The sequence below is a fragment of the Serinus canaria genome, chromosome 4 (assembly GCF_022539315.1).
Source record: "Serinus canaria isolate serCan28SL12 chromosome 4, serCan2020, whole genome shotgun sequence".
NCBI lineage: Eukaryota > Metazoa > Chordata > Aves > Passeriformes > Fringillidae > Serinus > Serinus canaria.
This window is the reverse complement of record NC_066317.1, coordinates 31,183,003-31,206,638: the sequence shown is the minus strand read 5'-3', so window position 1 is coordinate 31,206,638 and position 23,636 is coordinate 31,183,003. Positions and strand designations below refer to the sequence as shown.

The window sequence follows — 23,636 nt, the reverse complement described above, 5'->3', positions numbered from 1 at the left end:
TACAGGAATCCACTTTATAGTGGACAGCCAGGTATTTTCCCCAAGCAATTTCTCCCTAACTATACTATTCCTTTAACCAATTGACAAAAGTCTAATTTCCCACTTGACTATTGAGAAGCATTATTTCCAAAGGAAGTCATTAGTACTAAAAAACCCCACATTTTTTCTCACTATAATAAGCAGGTTTTTTATCCCATGTAAGTCATCTACAATTTCATTCGCATTTTAATGCATTCTTAAATTGAATTTACACTGATCAGAGATGACAGTTCCCCTGTCCATAAGTGCATCTTACTACACACATTACAACTTGTTATACTGAAAACATACATAGCTGGCCAAAGAACAGAGGTATCAGTTTTCAGTTTCATGCTAGTTAACAGAAGACAAGTTTTAAATTAAAATTAAGGGGTTTGATGTTTCCCAAGTTTATATTCTCAGTTTTCATTTAAAAAACTCTTCATAATTATGAAACTACAGTAATTTAAATGTGCCTATGGCTAACAAAGAACAACAGAATGATTTGGGACCACTGTCTGCATTTATTCCCCTTCAAATTTAATAGCTTTACTAATAAAACAAAACAGCTAAGTACTTCAATTAAATTAAATACCTAAAGCCACAAGCAACACATGCATTTTCATAAGCACTTACACATAGAGACGGCCAAAAACTTGCAGGTATTGAGGTGACTTGTTCTATTCCTTCTCTTATCATCATGACATTGGAGGACAAGGCAGTTTTCTCCAGACATGACCCATCCATTTCCCCAGGTCCCCAGACATCCTCACACACGCTCACACAGATGCTCCTTTCGGAGCTCACAGGAGAGGCAGCAGCTACTGAAGAGGGAATGTTTCTCTATCAGCATTCAGCCCTGTCCCCTCACCCTGGGCCTCCACATTCCTGTTTTCACGTCAACCCAGCTCCCCAATGGAAAGTTATTTCTCAGCACTGGAATGTAAATGCATTCATCAAAAGTGATGCAGAATCTGAAGTAAACCTCACAGCACCAGGAAAAGGGTTTTTAGTGTTAAGCCCTGTTCTCTTTTCCTCTTAAAAATCAGAGATCAATCACATAGAAAACTCAATTTCACTAATAACAATTTTGCAAAAAAAGACAGACAAAAATTTAGGGTTTCCTCTACAATGTTCTCTTAACTTTTATTTCTTTTGATATTCCCTACATTACAGTAGCTTAAGGTTTAAGTAAAACTACTTCTAAGTCTCACAAGGATAGCTCCACAAAGTATGGTCATCTCTGTGGTGCACATTCTTTAGCAAATAATAATAATATTGTTATAGTTTTACATATATGTAATTGCAATATTTTGAACAAAGTTGCTGGTTGAGAATAAAATCTATGTAATTGACACTTGCTCTGAATCAAAAAGAATTTTCTATTTAGACAAGTCGTAATGAAAGGAAAAATATAAGCAGGAAATTTTCTTGTTTTTCGAGTTCTTAGAATCTTATAAGGTATATGTAAGCAAGGAAATTAGTTCCATACAGATTTGGTTGTTTTTTTTTCCTTTTTAATTAAAAAAATCACAATATCATTAAAGTAGAATTGCAATGGATGAATATTGAAATATTTTATTCCAAAATTCCAGAAATCAAAATATTAAAAAAATTTCTTTAAAGTTTTCAAATGGGAGATACAATGGGTTTAAGATCACTGATGTGCAGTATTTGCCAATGCAGAACATCTAAATAAACATGGAGATTAAAGTAAACATTACGCTTCTCCCACCTTCACTGCAACCAATCTTTTTATCTGTGCAAGACTGTAAATGAATAAATCCATAAGCACAAGGCTATGCACAGTTCAGTTTCTCAAGCTTTTAACATATTCATGATAAAAATGGATCTTAAGTTACATAAACCCAATACTTCAAAGCCCTTTTTGTGAGAATTACATTGCTTCAATTGACACCTACATTTAGGAGAATCATAGAAAACTACCAAAATGAAATACAGGGGTATTGCATGAAGCATATTTAGAATTTGAAGCTACGCAAGCCAACATGTCTTCATTTGCTCTTAGGTAGCCCTCATCCTGAAAATGCTATTATTAACATCACTGTTTACATTCAAGGGCTATCCACTCCATTTCCCATCTTCCCTCTGCCCTCCACTTGTCAATATCAGAGCAGAGAGGAGTCCCCATCCCACTAAACGGATCATGTGCTGCATGTCCCACCTGCACACTCCACTTCCTCACAGCAGTGCCACGACTGAGGAGGTCATGGCAGGCACCTGCTTTCAACCACTGCATCAATTATTAAATGATGATACAGAAACAAACATGAGCAGAATGTCTGCTCTCCAAAAAATCCTCAAATCAAATCTTGATGCAGTAATCAACATTCAGCTAGCAACATAAAAATGTTAGTTAGTTAGATTTAGTTGTAAATGTTAGTTAGATTTAGTTGTAAAGCCAACCAGTCACACTGGCTGGCATGAATTCCTTGATGAAATATAGAGCAGTAGTAAGTAGACATCTAGAAGGGAAACAAAATGGGGACTAATTTTTAACTGTCATTTAGAGAGATAATAAGGGATTCAGTCAAGTTTCTCCTCATGCACCTTTTCCATTAAGAACTACCATATTTCATTTTGTGTGAAATGTCCAGATCAGAATGAAAAGCATCAGTCCCTCTACATGGTTTATTCTAGCCAAGCTAGGTTTAGCTGGGTTTCACATCACTGTGCTCTGAATCCCAGACCTCCATCCAACTCATCCTTGCCAAGGAAAAAAAGAAAGTTACAATTAAGAAGCTCATGTACATGCACAGGCCATTCCCAGGGGAAGGCATAAGTGCTCTGATGAAAACTAAATTTGGCGTGGCCATTTTCTGACCCCTCAGAAAAAAAGGCAGAGCCCGTCATGCATGCAGAGCCACTCCAACGTGAGCAGCGCTCCACTGGGATGAGGCAGGCAGGGAAGGAAGGCAGCAGGGCTTCCCCACCCTTAGAGCTGCATGCTGCAAACTGTGAAAGAAAGAGTTTGTCAGCTGAAAGACAGGGCATCGTTATACAGAACATCAAATTCACTGATAATACAGGCTGACTTCTTTGATTGTCCTTTGAATTAGTGCCTGCCTTTTAGGAAAAGCAAGGAAAGATACAAGGGAAGCCCAAGCTGCTTTTGACTTGTAATAACTACTCTTTTTAATAAAAATGTAGTGGTCATCTGCATATCAAAATAATACCTAGATTAGAGGTTTTTTTCTTTCAACCTATTTAATTCCTACAATGTTATTCTATTTTTAGCTTTTTTTTTTTTTTCAGCAAAAGCAAGTCGCTGCTTTACAGAAATGCTTTTCAGTTGAAAGGAAAATTGAGATGCTGGCAAGCTGAAGAGGCATTTGCAGAACTGTCACTACTTGCAAATCCTGGAGACATGAGCTCACTGCATACCATGGATAAGGATGATTAGGCTTATCCAGTGTCATATGATAGCTTAGGTGTTTACAGTCCTAGATACAACAGCTCATGTGTCAGGGAAGGGACTCACTTGCCATATCACAGCTAAGTACACGCCGCTTAATAATACCTGGGAGGAGTGTTTCACCAGAGAAAAAAGCCTGAGACATCCCTGCAGCTCCTTGCTTAACCTGGGACCCAAACCCCCTGCTGCCTGTGGGGGAAGAAGGATCATGGTGCCAAGGATAGTAACCCTGCTGCTGCAGCAGGAGGGTGCAAAGAACCCAGCACACAGACAGAGAGCATGCCTGATGACTAACCAGGCCACATTAGAACTACAGAATAAGCACATTTATAGTAAACTAATGCTTTAAATCATTCCTGCTAAAAATATGTAGAAGTTAAACTCCAGCTGGAAACTTTAGTGAACCCCTTCAGTGTTTTGAACACTTTTAGTTAGCATCCTTACAGGTGACAGACTATAGTGCTTTATCTGTGTAATACTCATAGGGATTTAATTCTTATGCAAATGCAACCCAGATCAGAGGTTGCATTAATCTGCTAATTTATAGCTGACTACTGAAAGCACTTCAAAAGAAGTTCCTGAAAACACACAGTGAATAATTTGAAATTAGCTAGATTCTAGAGGTTTGCTTCCATAGAAAGTCCTCTCAGTCAACCCTGAAACACGTGATTTATGATCTTCACACAGTTTTTCTTTTAGAGCAGACTACTGTTTTGAAAACTGAGGGTAATTTCAAAATTTTACTTGGTTACAAGAGTGAATATTGTAGCAAGTTTGACTAGTTTAGGTAGAAAAATTAAGTAATTGCATAAAGTTTGTTGCTTTTCACTTTTCATAATGTAACATCAAAAGTAAAACATTAAGCTGAAAAAATGGTTTAAAATCCCATATGAAAAAGTGTTTTTAAGAATAACAAACTGTTTTGCAAATTTCCTGTAGAAAGGGTAGGCACTCAGGGTCTTTATAGCAGCAGGTGATCCTGAATACTTTTCAGAGGAGAATACCACTTAGTGTTCCTTTACAACCCTTTCATTTATAGCACACTAGAGAAACATTTTGATGGCATTTTTCTGTTGAATTCAAGATCTATATTCACAGACTAAACATACGATTATATCAACAAACAAAACTGGAACCTACTAGTAGAGGCAACAACAAATTTACCTTGTTGCAGCAGTTCAGCTTTCAACCTATCTAGAACAGAAAGCTTGGAGGCAAGTACCTCATCAGCATACCTGGGAATAGATCCTTCTTTGGGGAAAATTACCCTTATTTTAGTTTTAAATTAGAAGTTCTCGCATTATTTTATCTCAGAAAACATTCAAAGATGGAAGGTTTTTTCCTAACCTACTTTTTATCTCAGCCTTTCAAATAAATAAATTAATAAATAAATGGTTTGAATAAAGACAGCTTTGCTTATGCCTCATGTCAATGACGTCTGTGCTGCCATGGAGATTGCTGTGACATCACAAGATCTACATAATGGTCTCAAAGAATGAGAAGTTGTTGGAAAACATTACTTAAGAGGCAAGACCTTGTCTAAACACAGCTTGGCTTATTAACATTCATGAAATTCATTAAAACAGAGAAGTATTTTTCCAATGTCATACAAAGACTTCAGATCCTAGTTTCTAAATGAAGACTTTTTACATTGAAAAATACATAATAAGCATTTTTATGTCCCCCTAAAGACATTCATAATTAAGGCATTATAAATTTTTGGGTTTTTTTTTTTTAATTACTAAAATAACTTGACACGTCATCTAGGTTTTTAGAAGTAAGACAAGACCACATATATTGACACTTTCCACACACACTTACACACTTAACTCATTTGACACAACTAATTCATTCACATGGAAAGCTAAACACTTTCCTTCATTAACAAGTTTCCAGAAATTAGTGTACAGAGCAGATGTATTCAAGATACATATGTGCATTTGTGAATGAATAAACAAAGTAAACCACTGGAGTAGTTGTGATAATTTAGTTTTAGCTATATTATAATTTGAAAAATAAATTATTCCTCCCTTGAAATGTTATACCACGTCTTGTATCCCTAGATTTCTTTTTCAGAAACACTTGGAAAATTTTGTATCAAAATTTTGTATCAAAAGAAAACTCTCATACATTTTCAAATGTTCTACAATATGGAGCAACATTTTGTTAAAAAGACAATTTGTGGAAGAATCACAGTAGTGGAATCATGCTAAGAATCAAGACAATAATTCTAATTCCTTTCAGTTATTCTACAGTCTTCCAAATACATAAGTAAACACCATTACTTCAGCTTATCAAGATTGTAGCCCAGCAAAATCAAGTTTATGAAAGTTTAGGCCCTGAGAGGTTCACATGAGGCAAAGAAAAGGCAGTGCCCTCTGTCCCCTCTCTCCACCTGGGTATAACTTCCCATTTTGGTAATCTTTATGCTCTTTTTGCACACAGTTCCATTTGTTGTTAATTTGAGGTAAGCAATAACCAGATTTGAAGATAATGAACTTCAGTTCATTACACTTATAAAACTTGTCCAGAGATCCTGAGAGCACACAAAATAAGCAGGGTCTTCAGTGACCTCAGCAAGAATCCTACAATGCAGTTTTCCCAAGTAACTGAAGGGAGCTTTGATGTTTTGAAGGTTGGTACTATAACTCAAAACCTTAAGTACTATTAAATTGAATCAGAGGAAATCTTAATTCAGAAGGAAGAGATTACATAGGACATCTCACCAGCTGCAATATCCATTGTGAACAGCCAACCATTTTCTTCAGACAGATATCTATAATTAACAATGCAAGCAGGAGTGGATACCCTGATGTAATGGGCCCCACATTTAACTTTTACATAAACCATTTGTTTTATTGCACAGAGAGTTTTCTCCTACGTAATTTCTCAGAGTTCTCAAATTTTTTCCACATCCCCATTTGCATGCAAGCAACTTATTACTATTTCAGAAAACAGCTTTTTAATATCAAAATCAAAACTGAAATTTTAGAAAGAAAATCAAGTGTGAGTACTGTTGAAATAAAACATATCACATAATTATAATGTACAGAAGAGCAGTAAAAGCAAAAGCAAAGATGAACAATGTTTCCAAGACTGCTTAGATGTTGCTCTCAATGACTTCAAATTGTGACATGCTCCATTAGAGACCCTAATGCTGGGATTAGGAAGGTGCCTCTCGCCAGTGAGACAAAAATAAGCTAAAAAGAAGAATCAGCAATGAAACCATACAGTTTCAAGGCCAGCTTATACAGCAGCACATTTTAGAAACCAGGCAATCAACTAAACAGCACCAAAATTTTTCAACAACGAGAATACAATGTCATCAAGAAAAAAGTGAGTGTTTTCAGCGGAATTAATCTTTTTTGCACCCAGATGGGTGGGTGGAAGAAAATAACAAAAAAAAAACCCAAAAAACCCCCAACACTATTCCAGCATATCTTTTCAAATATTAGTCAAAATTTTAACCCAAACTTTTTAAGATGTAAAGAAATGGGATCTGAGAGTTGGTATCAGTCAGAGTCATCAAAGATTACATTGCCTCTATCAGCTGCCTTAAAGGATTCTCTCTTTTCCTCTCCTGTCTTTCTGCTCAAAAATTATGCCCCATGAATCTAGGCTGTTAAACTCTTCTGCTTATTTTTATTTTTTCCTTATGGTCCTTTTCAGTTACTCTGAGCTATTAAGATACATTCATGCTTACACAGATAAAATCTATTGCCACTGTTACCTCAGATTTTGTTTTTCATTGGCATTGGCAATATCCCATTGAAAAATTTTTCATTATACCTAATCTGCAAAGTAAATGCAAACAAAATAACTTGAATTGGTTCACAGGCAAAACTCTCCATAAAAGCAGTGGTCTGGATTTATAACGTTGGGTACTTTGTTTCTATGCTCTACTACCACAAGTGCCATTTTTTTTCATTAGAGTAGATACTCTTTATTTCTAAGTATTTTCAAGGAGCTGCAGTTTCAATGGGGAAGATAAACACCACTGAAGGGAATAAAGCAGAATGTAAGAAAAGCCCAACTTCTTTACTTATTTAAATGCACTGACAGTGGCAGGAAGTGTCATGCCAACTCAGCTCTCAATTACCATGCACGAAAGTATGAAACACCAAAGCCAAGGATCTCTTGAATCTGCAAGCTCTGCACCACCAATTAAAGGTGTCTCCCCTAAGGAAAGCATATGAAAATGTTCTGAACATTCCACAAATGCCCCTGAGCACCAGCAGGTGATCCAGACCTTCTCAAGACCATCATCAGGTCTTTCCTGTAGAAAGAGACAGAAGTCTGCAGCTCTAAGTTTATACATCGAGAAACTGGCATAAGGTTTGCTGTTGTGAGAGCTCCTGAAGCTTGCTTTTCTCCTACCAGGGGCATTTCCATCCCTGAAAGCCTCCCTCTCCTCAAGAGGAATCAAAACAACTCAGGCTCACTGAAAACATATTCAGGTCATTCGACACTTTTGGCTTCATTGTTATCTTGTCATGACAAACTTGGAAGAAAGCCTGGTAGCACCAGACACACAAGGCTGAATTTCTATTTTTGTTTTCAAAAGATGCCAGTGTAATAGATTAAGTCCCTTAACATTTTATCAGCTCCACAAAAAAAAAATTCCAGTAGCACTGAAATATGACAGGAACAACACCAGACACCAGCCAATCTCATCATTTAGGAACTGTCTCCTCTTCTATTTCCCAACACCTCAGATACTGTCATGATCAGTTTCAGACCTCAATAAACTCTTCAGTTACTCAGCAGAACAGAAAATGGATGGGATAAAGGATAAATTAGCTGTAAAAATAACTTTAGGCATTCATATTCAAAGAAACCTGTACACCATTTTTTTCAAACTCTAAAGACACTTTTGGATGACATGTAGCCTGTGCTCTGAATCACAAACTTTGCTGAAATAGCAGGCGACATCACAAGGCCCATCAATTTATGGCTCAGCTAATTCAGCTACAGCCAGAGCTGACTGTGTCTGAAGTGATGAAGTCAGCCTGACCCAAAACCCTCCCTGCCAGGCAGCCCCCAGGGAGCTGGGCTCAGCCCCAGCCCCACGGCAGCTCCAGCTCCTCCAGAACCTCGTAAGGAAGCCTGCAATGACCCACACGAGCAAGTGCTGGATTTCACTGGCAGCACTGACCAACAGGAGATGAGCAAATTCAAGGCAGATGGCCAGATCAGGCACTCCCAGTAAAATGCTACCTCTTGTAAGCAAGACTTTATTTTGTCTAGGAGTTTGAGTCTCAATAAGTAATCACAGTCACAGGTGCTGCAATAAAACCAATTTTCTGTCTGCAGGTAACAGCAAACACCTCCATCCAAAAGAACAAATGCAGTCTTTTGGGTAAATGCAGACAGGACAAAGCAATTGTGTTTATTTCTCAATGTCTATTTAAAACTCATTGTGAGTAATTCATGACAGCCACACAGTCATAAATGGACTGACATCACTACTACTTCAGCTCATGATCTCAGTCTTTCCTAGATTAAACCCTAAGACCACACTCCTTCAGTTTCAGTCGATGGGACTGAAATGCTGAACCAAGGCATTCAAACCAGACAGAGGGCAAGGCAGCATGGGGGTCAGCCCACAACAATACCACTCTCTGTGCCTTCCCACCAGATAATCCTGGGCATGGCTCCAGAACACCACCAGCTTGATACAGACACACCAACACAACAGGTCACAGGAAAATCCAGCAGCAGCAAAAATAGTCAAGTTTTCTATTCAAGACTGAGAGTTCCAAGGGCAAACTAAACACAAAGTATGCACTTCCAAGCAACTTCTTGAACAGACTTAAACAGATTTCTCTGAAACTATAACCTGGGAAGTTATTTTCACATTGGACATTCATTCTCTGTGAATGTCCAGTGTATGGTCTTGATGTTTCCATCACAATGCTGCAAATCCTTAGCCGTAAGCAACTCAGAACCTGGAAAAAGCCAAATAAGCTCCACACAGCTCCTGATCAACTGCCCCTGCAGCTTCAACAACTAAACTAGCAGTTCCCAAAAGTACAACTCTGAGCCTCCCACAAGTCCATTGTTCTATAATTCTGTTTCCTGCTCAGGGAAAAAAAAAAAATCCCTTTTTAGGGGATTTCATCATGGTTTAAATATCTGTGTAAACTGATCACTCTCAGTTAAATTCCCAGTTTCTTTATGTTATCTCATAGGTGTCAGCCCGTAATAGCCAATATTAATAAACTTTAAGTTGCAAATATATGAGTCATACTGAGAGAAGGATTTTATCATTGTGATTAAAGCTATCAGCATAATTTTACTGACTCAAAAGATCAATCAAAGGCAATTCTGTATTCAGACTATAAATGCACCATCAGTTAGATATATGTAAACCACACAAAACAGCATGATTCAGACATCACAAAACTTAGGAAGCATGTTTCAGATACATAAAGCTCTATAAAATGTATGTAGATAGCCAAGGGCTCTGCTCCAGCACCATTACATTCACATTCATTACCTGACAAAATAAAAAAGTCTGCCAAAATCCCTAACAATTTTTATCCTCAAAGGTTACTTTCATAACTTGGACGAGGACAAAACATTCTGCATAAACTGAGTTTTGCTATTGCTTTACACACATTCAAAAGAAGTCCATAATTTGTTCAATGCCTCTCTGTTATGATTAGATATTCCATTCCATTTTTAAAGTTGTTTTAGTATGGGAAAGACCAGAGGGCTAAACCATCAATATTTAAACACATACATCCCCTTTTAATTTTGAAAATGGTGAAAAATAGATGTTCTTTCACCTTCAAAACTTAAATCTTTTAATTAGAGGAAAAAGCTTAAATAATTGCTCCTGTATGTAAAATCTGTGAACTTGCCAAAGGGAAAGCAGCAATATGAGGCAGAGAGGGGAGGAGTGGTTGGATGCAGCAGCAGGGAAGGAAAGGAGGCTGCAGGAAGGAAGCAGCAGATGAGCAAGCAGTGCAAATGAAAGCCTGGTTTGCAGGTGGCAATCAGCACAGCACACACTACCCAGACAGGCTGGGGAGAAGAGCAGAAATCCCCAGGTACCAGTGTCAAGAGTTTGAGAAAAACTGCCCAGCAACTCTGTATTTTGTTGCTGCATCCTCTGGTGATGGAGGCCAGGAGCAGGCACAAGGTGAGCTGTGGGAGATCCAGGAGACCTTTGGGTGCTGCAGCTCCCACTTAGGGAACACAAAAGAACCCATGGAGTCTACACTAGAAGCAAAGTTCTGCTACAAAAGCCACACAGGGACTCCAAGCAGATGACCAAATGTGGTAAGAGCATTCAGCAGGCCAAGGCAAGCTGGAGGCCATTCCAAAAGACATTTTGAGGGATTGTCACACAGTTGCTGTCAGGGGCCATGTGAAAACACAGGAGAGCCAGGACAGCCCTCAGGGAATTGCATTTTCTGCTCATTTATTTTCTGGAGTTCATACATTAACCTCATTCTACCATGTGAACTGCTTCAGGGCACAGATGCCTTGGGGAAACAATGAGGGGACTGAGTGTTAATTTGTGATAGTTTGATGGTCATGGTCAGAGGAAAGAATTAAGGAATGTTTAGTTTAACCCATTATATGCCTGATATGTTCAAGTAAATGAAGAAGTTTGTAGATATTGATAGGAAAAATGAGGGCAAAGGAGTAGAAGGGAAGAGGGATGGTCTTCCTCATATTAAACTGTCAAATTTCACTGTTGTAATTCACAGAAATTAAACAGGAGAACAAGATAAAGCTTTACCTCATGTCACCAAATAAATGGCAGCTTTAATTGCTCAGAGCACAATTCTTTAAAATCATGGTCTGTATATTTTCCCAAAATAATAAATTAAAGACAATAAAATCCAGCCTTATCTTATGAACACTATTTGCAGGCTGATGGCTTGGAATTTGAACAAATACAAGCTAAACTGTATTACAACAGGGAAATAAAACTAAACTCATGCTATTTTCAAAAAAAAACCCCAAAACTAGACACAGTTTAGATGTTAAAGTTTCCAAAGCAAAAACACTCAATTTAGGACTTCATGTATTCCAATATCCCATCTTGAACAACTTATTTTTTTAAAATTTGGAATTAAAGACTTGTCCAGTAGCTAGTTACAAGTACTTTAACAAGTCATCTAGTGCATTATAAAACTTTGTCAAAAATTGGCAGCTTTGGCACTCATTTCAAACTATTTCAACAGGTAGCTATTTGCCCATATCTCATATCCTACAAAGCTGGTTCATTTTGGACTGCTGTACTATTTTTTATTTACATGGGTTTTAGTAGTGTTGCTGCTGTTACTGTCCATTTTTTTAATCTCATTGCTGCTTCCAGTAAATTGTTCTTACCCCAGATCATGATCTCTGCCTTTGTGTCTCCCACCAGAGAGGGGAAGGGAGTGAGAGGTGCCTGGTTTGGGAGATTCTCACTGAGGGGGGGGCACCAAATTAGGGTGTGCTGCTCCTAAGCCACAGCAGTGCAGAAGCAGGGGAGTGGTCATTTCTTACGCTTTTAGACATATTCAGTGTGGGAGAAGGGGGTGTTTTTTAAAGCATTCTTATTCTCCACCTGTAAATTAACTATCTGCCAAAGCTAGCCTCTCTAGGTGAAAGGATTTTAAATGGTATCTTAACACTAGCAATAAAAGCCATGGACACAAGAATTTGGAAGAAAAAAATACAGTAAGTTTACCTGACAGGACATCCACAACAAAAGAGCATTTCCAGTCTGAGGATGCTGTATCTAAAACTAATGCAAGCAAATCAGCTAATAGAGGACCCACATGCAAATAATGTGCAGAGCACAGGCAGTCAAATGCACCAAGGCACTTGCAAGTGTCAGCTCAAATCCAGTGAGAGCCCTCTGTCCTGTTCTTTACAGACTCACATGCCAACTGCCACAAAGTTTTAAGAGCAAGGTCAAATTCTGCAGAAACCTGCAGAGTTGTAGGCAGATCTGTCCACTAGGTCTGTCTAGAGATACTCTGAGATACTACTTTTGCTCTGACATGTAAAGACATCCATTTTAAAAGAGTGAAATCCAAAAAAATCCCAAATACTCTGGAAATTCAGGGGCTGGGGTGGAATTGGTGGGATGACAACATGTGTTTTGTTTTGAATTTGGTCAGCTACTGCCCAGCTATTATTCAATGAAGGTGAGCTTGAGGTGGACAGGAGGCCAGGCATGGGGAAGCCCTCACTCTGAGCAAGGATCAGCAGCCCAGAGAACCTGTCCAAAGGGATTTACTGCAGGTGCATGGGGCAGGCTGACAAAAATAAAAAAGAGAGAATACTTTTCAAGTGGGGGTATCTATTCAACTTCCTGGTATCTAAAGGTAGCACTTTCTGCCAGCTTTTGTCCTAGCACTGCCTGCTCATGGATGACATATGGGACAATTTTCATTCTGCCAGAAGTAGAGCTCCTATAATCCCTTGTTCTGCTACTTTTTCCAATAATCAGTTTTGCACCTTCAGCATTAACTATTCAATGGCACATCTAATATGCCTTTTTATCAGCAGTGCCTGACACACACAAGACACTTGGTTTCACCAAGAACATGCCACCATCATCCAATGGAAGTCCCAAGACTTGCACTGCTCTCCCACTGTAAGGCAGATTTGAAGATTTAATGTCTCATACACCAACCAACACTAGCCATGAAGTGGCTTCCCACCTTTGAAAATTGTAAAAAAATTTCTGGTTCTTTCATTATCATGATACTACACAGAGATGGGTCATTCTTTCATTCTGCCTTGCACAAATATTATGACATGCCATACACTTCAAAGCAGCCTTCTATGGTAGTCTGAATGAATATGCATATAACCAGCATTTTAAAATAATTCTGCTCTGCTTCCATTAAAATGATCAAGCTTAGTCACTTTAGTCTAAAATCCTTGCAACCACTTGCCTTTTTTACCATAGCTCAAAATAAGTAATTTTTTTTTTAATTGAAGCAATATAAATGTTGAGTGCCTCACACCCAAACTTTTTTTTTCCATCTAAGAAACTGCTCTTCATTGAAAATCCATTTGCCTGATGTTATACATAAGCAGCAAAACCTGCAGTAACATGATCTAAGAATACACTAAAACATGCACCAAAGATTTGTGCACAGTAAATAAAGGAAAACATCCACATCCAAATTCTAGTGCATCCTATAATTTGAAGTAAGATAACTCACAGGAAGAGACTACTTAGCACCTCACCCCATTTGTCAGGTTTTTAGTGGTTTTATTTTTTAAATCAACAACATCTGCCTGACAGTTTGGACAGTTATACACTGTCCACAAAGATGGACTTTCAGTTCTACCTATGGGCATGAAACATTTACCAGAGCTACTAAAGGCAGGAGATGTGTGTTTAGATTTGTTCTTCTGTGATTCATTAAATACAAAACACTGCCTTTTAATTCTAAAATTTCTCCACATTTCATGATTTATACTTATATACAGAATGCAGTACATTCATAGCTGACATACCTGCTCCTTGGAAGAAACATGGATTCTTTAATGAAGACTGAACCAGACAGCAGGATATACCAACAGGTACCAATATCATCAGGGCTGGAGTAAATAAAAAAAAATAACACAGTTTAAAACACTTGATTTAAATCACTCACAGCAGTACCAAATTTGCACCACAAAGGACATCAAAGAGGCAAAAATGCTCCAAACTATGGAAGGAAGACACAATTCAATTATTTCAAAAATAATTCCACAAAACTATTCTAATTTCCACCTGCAAATATATACATTTTTAGAATGCTCAGTTTCATTTACTTGACTTTATTAAAAGCATCTATCTATCCATTTGGTAACAGCTCAATTCAAATTAAATAAAACTGTAAGTGATTAAAGGAAGTCAAGCTACAGTAAATATACTGTATTGCATTCTATCAAATGCATTGAAGAAGAATGACAGTTCTTCAATTATTTCTGAAGAGAGCTGTAGCATCTTTCCCTCTATAAATAAAGGCATCCTTTCCCAATACTAGCAATCTTCTTCTCAACCCTTTCTTCAAGACAGAAATTTTCCTTTCTGCATCAGCATGCCTTCCTACAAGGTAAGAGACATTTGCAGATGGCAAACCTGCATCACATTTGCCAGTCACCATTATCTGCTGTTGCTAAGTACTGCTCCTTTCACATCTCTTCCTGGCACCAGAATAAATTCCCAATAGAAGGGGCAAAAAGTTTCTCTTCCCCTCTCTTCAACCTGTAGAGGAACTGGATGAGGAAGACTTTGTCATCCAGGCACAGTTCATTCTACTGTAGATTCAAATGTTGCTCCTTGAGTAATACAAAATCTTTTCCATATGCTTAGACTCTTTCTGGATAAGGGAGTTCAAATAATGTTTGGGCAGGAAAACAAAAGAGATTAAGGCTACTAGAAATAGCTGCAGTAGAAGTCTCATTCCATGTTGACAGTTAGTGCTGAGAGTCTCTCTACTGGACTTCAGTTTCTACCACTCCTGCTTCTTCCAGAGAAACTGACTAATTGAATTCAAGACTAATGGAGTTCACTGTTATGAACTGCATGAGCTTTCTTATGGAAAACCTCATCCCTTGTGACACTAAGAGATGCAGATTACTTAATGAATTTGTAGCACCTTCATTTTTTAAATTATATGTCTCAAGTCTTTAGCAACAACCAGGTCTACTTCAAGTAAGAACAGCCCACATCTTTTAACAATGATGACAGCATAGTATTAAAATCTAAACTTAAATCTTAGTAGGCAATGTACAGGTTAGCAGTGTATTTTTCATTTGAAGAACTGCAATTTAAGAAGTACATACACAGAGGTCCTCAAAACAAATGTGCAAGCCTAAAAGAGCTGAGAGCAAACCACCCAATCTAAAAACATGTTCTATTTTCATTTTCCACTGTATAATATAAGCATGAGAGAAAGGAGAGGAACATAGAAAATTAGCAGAGGAAACTGAGGGGACACAATCTATGGCCAAGAACACAGAAACTGAACAAAAAGATGGAGATTGTTTCTCTTTTCTAACAGCCAATGTCCTGACCAGAGAAGTGATGCTGGTCACCCACACACACCAGAAGTTACAACATCTTCAAAATCAGGATTTCAGGAAGACTTCTGTATACTGATAGACCATAGAGAACAAAGCAATAACACAGTCCCACAGCTAAAACAACAGCTTTTTGATTCACATAGCTGAAGTGTTTTAAGCTGTCTATTCTGAAATAAAAACCTAGCCTCACTTGCTTCTCACATGGGCCTGTATCACCCTCAAACCTTTTAGTCTAGAAAAATCAACACTGTGCATAAGTGCAGAGAACCAGGTTAAAGCAGTTAAACACAAGAAAACCAGCACTTCCAACAAAAATATTATTCCTAAAAACATTAACATGCACCTGAGTTAAGTTACACATCTTCAGACATTCCTTCTTTCCCCACAAATCCTATGCTGACAGACATACAACAGCACTGCTGCTCAACTCAGAGTCTGTTAGGTTTTTTTATTATGTTCTTTAACACCTGTCATTCTACACACAAATAATCTGGACTAATTATCACAGTTAAAAGTTTTTGAAATAGAAATTTGCAGCAATGGATATAAGCAAAGTGATTTCCCAAGTACCTGGGAAATAACTGTACTAGAATGTGAATAATAATTTTTCCATGCAGATTACAGCATATTATATTATCACATAATAAGTTTTGTGGTCTTGGGGGTGGTTGGTTTTTTTTTCCTTTTCCTAAAATCTGGCAGATTGACCAAGTATTAAAGTGTAGTCTGACAGAACAGAACCTTGGCTCGCAGATTTTACAATTCTAAAGTAAAAGTAATCTAGCAGACCTTCTCATGCTTCAAGAAAGGTATTTCCAACAATAAAATAATTGAAGCAGAAAAAAATTAAGCCAATAGAAAGTATTTCAACTTTTGTAAATCCACTAACATCCAAGCTTTTATTTTCCTCATTTTAAGACCTAATTAATTTTAGAAATCCTCTCCCAAACCACATATTTACAAGGGGCTCTAGTTATCTTTTTTCAGTGGAAATTTTTGAACTTCAAAGAGAAAAGCAGCTACTGGCTTTTACAAGCACCAGTCAATATATATAACACATACAGTCACTATATTCAATATGCAAATGCTTAAGGTTACTTTTGAAACTACCTTGGAATCATTTAACAAACACCTAGAATGATTGTGCATTCAACTGCAATGGTTTGATTTCTTCTCATTTAATCACACATAGCATGATTCTTCACTTAGTTAATTGTCCAATTCTTCTTTTTGCCAATTCACAGCTTTATTCTCTTTCTCTACAAGTTGGCTCTTCAAAAGTTGTTGGTCCTTTATCTGTCATAAATATCATACTTTATCCACTTTGTATGTAATCAAATTAAGCATCTGCTCATTTGACAGCTAAAAGAACTGATTAAAAAAAAACAAATCAAACTTGAGGAATACCATGTAATTGAATTTGTTTTCTCTTTGCTTTATGTGCACTTAATAAGTGGTTTTATTTTTACAGTTACATTTGAGAATTTCTAAGCTTTAAGCTATTTGAATCATGCATATCTACTGAACTCAACACTTTAATTATCTAAATTACAAAAACTTCAATAGTGCTGTGTCACAGTAGTGGAATGCAGTAATATACAGAATGTATATAATGCTAAAGAATGTGCCTGAATTCAAAATATCTTCCCTGAAATACACTCTGTATATTCTTCTAAAATTTTCACTGTCAGCCAAACCATCATAAATATTTCCAGATCTTCAAGAGCAAAGAACACAGGGTATTAATTCTCTTCATTTTTACAACTAGTAGTGTCTTAATATAGTCTTGAGGAAAACATCTGAAAAAATCCCACATGTATAGCAAACACATTTCTTCCTCCAGAACCCACACTCTTCTCTCAGAAACAAAACAAAAAAAAAAAAAAAAGCAAACGAAACACTGATCTATTTCTTTCATATGAAAATATATTTAACTCCTGCACTTTTAACACTTGTTATACTCCCAGTTGATTAGAATCAAGCCTCAACAAAGCCATTTGGCAGCCAGCTTTTGCTAGACAATACTGTCACAAGAAACACGTGCAATTCTTTCATTTTAAGGATTCTGGGCTTTCCACAATCCTATTCAAACATCATGTGGCTTTCAATGAAGCTTCCATGTTTTCTGTACTATGCTTGACATTTGTTCATCCACAATGCATTTGCATTCTTCAGGACTTTTGTGCCTGTGAAGAAAGACAGAAGGAACTACAGAAGAAGCAGATGCTGAACTACAAAAGTACTTCTTCAGGCCACCTGAGGACTCATGCAAATACCATTTTACCCAATAGAGAGGACTCATATTTGCAAGGTTTTCTTTGCATTCACATTTTACATTTTATTTTAAACATTAAAACTGAATTCTAGAGAATAAGCCTAATTGTAAAGTGTTCTTTCACTGCTAGAATAGTGCCTACGCCTGGCAGCCCACAGAAGAATCTAGAAACTTTTTGTGTCCTAAAGATATTTATTCTGCCAAAGAGACAATGGGAAATTGTTCTTAAAAGGAGACAGGAGACTTCCCTGACTGGGTTTGCAGGAGGGCATTAAGTTCACACAAGCACTTCATCAGGAATTAGCTGAAGCAGGATTGATGCTGACGACCTTTCCACAAAGGCATCCTTCAAGAGACACTGGGGTTTTTTCAGCTTAGGAGAGTGAAGGGGAAGGTGCATAGCACCTGTCAGTCAAGCTGATGTAAAAAGGAAAGACATCTGCTGAGGTAAGATCTTCCTATTACTAGTTTAGTAAGGATGCCACTGCTGGCCAGCATCACCACAACCACTGAAGCAGCAGCTGTCACACATGAGGAGGCTGGAGGTGCAGTGAGAGCTCCACAAAGCAACTGAGCTGCTGAAGGGTCTGGAGCAAAGCCCTGTGAGGAACAGCTGAGAGAGCTGGGAGTGTTCAGCCTGGAAAAAAGGAGGCCCAGGGGAGACCTTATCACTCTCTACAAGTGCCTGAAGGGAGGCTGTGGCCAGCTGGGGGTTGGCCACTTCTCCCAGGTAACAACAATCGCACAAGAGTTAGCCTCAGGTTGCCCCAGGGGAGGTTTAGATTGGGTAATGAAAGTGTGGCCAAACACTGGAACAGGCTGCCCTGGAATTTTCACCATCCCTGAGTCACCATCCCTGGAAGTATTTTAAAAATGTGTAGATCTGCTTGGGGAGAGGGTTTAGTGGCAGACCTCACAGTGCTGGGCTAATGGTGCGACTCAATGATCTTAGAGGTCTTTTTCAACCTTAATGATTCCATGATCTACATCTGGCTGAAAGCAAAGTTTACCTAACCCAGCAAACAGTTTTCCTTTCTAGTTTTGAATTCCTCTCTGCTCCCTCCCTCACTCTTGCAGGGCCATATGCACAGTGGGAGTAGAAATAATTGAAATCAGAAACTACTGACACATGTACACAAAGACCTTTTCAGGCAAGACTTTACATGTTAGCCTTAAGTGACAGAATGCATTGCTTCAAGTACCTAAGACTGAGGGAAAGTTGTTGTTTGTTTTGGGATCTTTCTTCAGCTCATCTCCTGTTCTGGGTATTTATTTGGATGAAAGGTAGGACTGTTAAAAGTTATACAGCCTACCAAAAGCAGCAAAGATATCCCCTTCCCCTACTTACAGAAAACAAGATTTATTGCCAAGAAAGTTAGATGACACAAGCAATTTATCCTGCAGAGAATCAGAATGAAGTCAACCCCAAAGTCACTCACTTGGGCAGTAAGAGCAGCAAAATCAATACACACTCATTCTGTCCTGAAAATAAGATTTGTGTTCTGCAGGAACAACAACAAAAGGACTCCAGTACCAAGATTTAATGTTCTTCTTTTGTAACCACTATGATAGGGCTACCTACTGATAAATTTGCAGAATATTCAGTTTTAGCAAACCTTACAGTGGTGCAAAACTGAAAGCCAATACCAAAATAGCCACCAATGTCCAGGTTTTACTCATAACCTGAACTTTAGTTGGACAAAATTTTAATAAATGTCATTGAAATCTTGACTTTGGTATTAAAACACTTTCTAGAGCAGAGGATTTCCTGGGGAATCTATCTGTAGTTTCCCAGAGCGCCAGAGAACTTGACTTAGAGGAATTCAGGAGCTAGAAACAGAAAGTCATAAATTGGATTGCCATGCCTTCCCATTGTGTGTCTCTGTCCAGCTTCCTTGACATCATCCTTTAACACAACTACAACCTGCACCCAGACAGGACACCTTTCTCTCTGAAAATCACACAAAAAACTGAAGACAGCACTGTGCAAAGAAACTTCCTAGCTGACACTAACTGTTCTGTCTGGAAATTTCAATTGTGTCATTATGCAATGGCCTATGACATCATTGGCTTGTCAGCACTGATGAGTTTAGACAGTATTTTCAGACTGAGGCTTTCACATTTTCTAGCATATGACTGTTTTCTCTGAGACCTCAGAGGCACTCAAAGTTCAAAACTCAGGAAGTACTTATAAATCTCAAAACTGACAAAATCCAAGAAGTTTGCAGGCTTTCTCACAGTCTCCAGCACTTGTATCAAACTCTTCATGCTATGATCTATTTATGCCCTGAGAAGGGGCAGCTCCTTATTCCCAGACCAGCAAGTACCTATGTATACACTACTTAAAACAAAAGATTTATTTTTTAATTTAAAATATGCTATTTCTATATAAAGGAATCAGCAGCACTTGCATGCTTGTAACTACACATTTGTAACTATATATCTGAATTATATATTAATGGCATATCAAAGAAATTTCTTCACAAGAAAACAAGTCCACCACACATATCAATTCTGTAATGCATCTCTCTACAGCAGCACAGGTGTTCCAATTTTAGCTTTCAGATTTCCTGATCACTTAAGGAGCTGAAAACCCTCCAAAATATTTAGCTACAATAAAGATTTAAATCAACCTATTGAAAGAAGGAATAAATCTCAAATATCTATACCATCTGTACTGTCTTCCTCTATCCTAATAGGTCTCGATACATCACTTTTCTTAAAGACTTTTTTAGAAATAGCTAGATTTCAAAAAGAGCAATCCATTTAATTCTCATTCTCCATCAAAATGAGACACAGCACTACTAAAACCTCTGGAATAACAAATCATATTAAGCCCATGCTTACTCACTCAGGTTCACCTGAGATAATGAACATCATAAGTATGTACAGTGGCAAGAATTTGCAGGTCATTGTGATGACTGCTGTCAAACTTGCTTTAATTCTGTCAAATAAGACATCACTTCAGTGCAAAATTCAGTACCTGGCCTTGAAAGCACATGCTACACAAAAATCTTTCCTCTTCTGCCCACCTTCTGGTCATTGGCTTCTCAGCCAACTCCTTTAAAGCAGCACATGAAAAAAGCTAAGTAACATGCAGGTCTCAGTGGAAACAAGCATGGAAGTTGCATGGAAACAAGCATGGAAACTGCTTAATATTCCTTTTACACTTCTGTCTATCCTGAGACCCAAGCAACAGAGGAGTCATTCTCCCTCCACCACTGGACTTCCAGCACTGGACTTCCAGCTAACTCCAGATGCTGGAAGGACCCCTAAATTAAGTCATCCTCAACATCCAGAATTGCCTTCCATTCAGAGCTATTTTCAAGCTATGCCATGAAAAGGTCATGAATTCAGCAAGAACAATTCCTTGGTTGTGAAAAAGCTAGTTTGATTTATGGACGCAATAATTCTTTAAAATTCCAACCACTAAAGGGTTCATTCAAGAGTTACATTTAAACTAGATATAATACCATCATCCTACAATCTATAACACTTGTAATTGTTTTGATAACTTACAAACCAAGGTGCACCTAATTACATTTTCATGTAATCACACTCAGTGTTGTTCAAAGTAGAATAAACTCCAGAAAGTAAGCAGAGTAATTCCAAAGACATTGCTCATGTTCCCAGGTCTCCACTTGAGAGACAGAAACAATGGAAATTTGACATGTCAGAACTGGGAGCTCTTTCAGACATTTAAGCTCTACACAGAAGAAATCCCAAAGAACATTGCTCTGCAAGCTCATGCTCCATAGGATATGGTTCCAGCAGATTAATCTGTCTGATTCTCTTTGCTCATTTTGGCTATCCTCTCTGTGCTGAGAGCTGTAGGTGTTTATTGTTTTAACTGAATAACCATTGCCAGAACGAGACATTAGCCTTGAGATTCCCTGGGATGTCAAACATGTCTAAGTTGAACAACTCTCTCAGGTAGACATCTCATTGCCTGAAGATCCTGCCCACTAGCACTGTAGTGTTCCAACACAGAGTAACCAGAAAACTGCTTACTAACATTGTCAGCACTGCCTCTAATCCTCCTTGTTAAGCCAGTATACCTGACATCTGCCAGAGCACTTCAGATGCTCTTGAGGTATGTCCCAAACACAGAAGGTAAAAGAGGTTGGCACTTGATGCATCAGCCACACATAATTTTCAAATACTTTTCTTCTTATAAGAACACACTGAAGTTATATTTTGAGTGAAGAATAGAAATTAGAATAAATTTAAGAGAGTTAAAATATATTCAGTAACAAAACTGATAACTCAGAATTTTGAACTTCTGATTTTCACTAAATAATGTGCATATTGCAACTTATGTCCATGATTACATATTACAGATGGACACAGGATGAAAACTTGTGTCTTGACTCCTGGTAGCAACAATGGGAAATGCTGCTACCAGGATGAATGAACCACAGGAAACAATTCCTCAGTATTCATGGAAGAAAAAAATCACAAGTGTATTTTTCTTTAGAGTATTTAAGTTACTTGTAATTTTTTTTTACTTCTGAAATAAAATCAGCTAAATCAAATAAGAATTTTGGTCAAACTAGAGATTATTACAGAGTGTCATTAATGTCTGTCAGCCTAAGACAGTGGATTAAACACGCAATTAATAAATACATTATACAAATATATGCACACAAGCTAACTGACCTATTGTCATTGAAGTCTTGATATTAAACTTGTACAGGGAATTAGCCTTTCATATCAGAGGAAAAATTCAGAACAAAAATTACAGTCTTCTAAATCATCAGAAAACAATTACAGAAGCAGAGCAATAAAATGATCTTGCACCCAAAACACTCTGAAGGCAAGACAAATCTGTTCTTGTATCTTACAACTTCCTAATGTGTCTCCAAAACCAAAGCTTTGAGTGCCTCAGAGTTCTCAGAATTACAACAAAAATATTATAGCTTTCAGTGAAACATTTACAGTAAAGAAGGTGCAAAACCATTACTTCAGTCTTCATTCAAGGAAGTCTCAAAATCAGGTCAAACAATAACATAAATGTGGAAGTGGCTGTGCAAAGCCACAGACTGTAACATTGATCACTGACACTATTAAGAAGCCTTGATTCAGTGTCTGTTTATACAGAGACGACTGCCAAGTCCTTGAATGTGTTTATTTTAATGATAGACATTGCCTAAAAAATTCCCCACAGAAAATGTATCCACAACACAACACAGGAATCAGGTTCCTGATTTACTGCAGTGCAGAACTGGCATCATTCCAATGATATTTTGGCAACTGCCCAAATATCAGAAGGCACAGTACACCTTTAGGAATATTTTCAGGACAGCACTGAAGAGGCCAGCCCTGCTGCAGAATATCTTGGAGTCTTAAATGTACTGCTGCAGAAACCTATGGATATGGAAGAAGCACGAATGAATACATGCATTGCCTGCAGAGATCTACCTGAAAATTCTGATACTGACCCAGAGATCATAGAATCATTTAGGTTGGAAAAGACCTTTACAATCAGGAAGCCCAACCATTAACCCACCACTAAAACCATGTCCCCAAGCACCACCTGGGCAGACTGTGCCAATGCTTGACAACCATTTCTGTAAAGAAATAATTTCTGATGTCCAGTCCAAACATCCCCAGCACAACTTGAGGCCAGTTCCTCTTATCACTTCTTACGTGGGAGCTGCTCTAGCAATTCCTTTCTGTAGTCTTTTAGGACTTAACTTTTCTTAAGTTAACTGCAAGACACAAACATATATAGCTATAGACCACATACGTTGCATCTATAAAAGCATTCCAGCTTAACACAGTTTCAGTAAGGTGGTCTCAGCAGTGCTGTTCAGTTTAAAAATGACTGAACTAACTGAGATTAGTTCAATTGGCTAGAGCAGAGTG

The 23,636-nt window shown here is 37.8% G+C and overlaps 1 protein-coding gene across 5 annotated transcripts in view; it reads right to left on the bottom strand.

Annotated features, from left to right (window-relative positions):
* The window catches only part of RAPGEF2 (Rap guanine nucleotide exchange factor 2), a 181,921-nt gene that overhangs the window by 92,959 nt on the left and 65,326 nt on the right, over positions 1–23,636 (bottom strand). For all 5 annotated transcript variants that reach the window (XM_030238869.2, XM_050973636.1, XM_050973635.1 and 2 more), the window contains exon 4: positions 13,937–14,020. In XM_030238869.2, the coding sequence (XP_030094729.2) occupies positions 13,937–14,020 (84 nt within the window). The remainder of the gene's footprint in view (positions 1–13,936; positions 14,021–23,636) is intronic.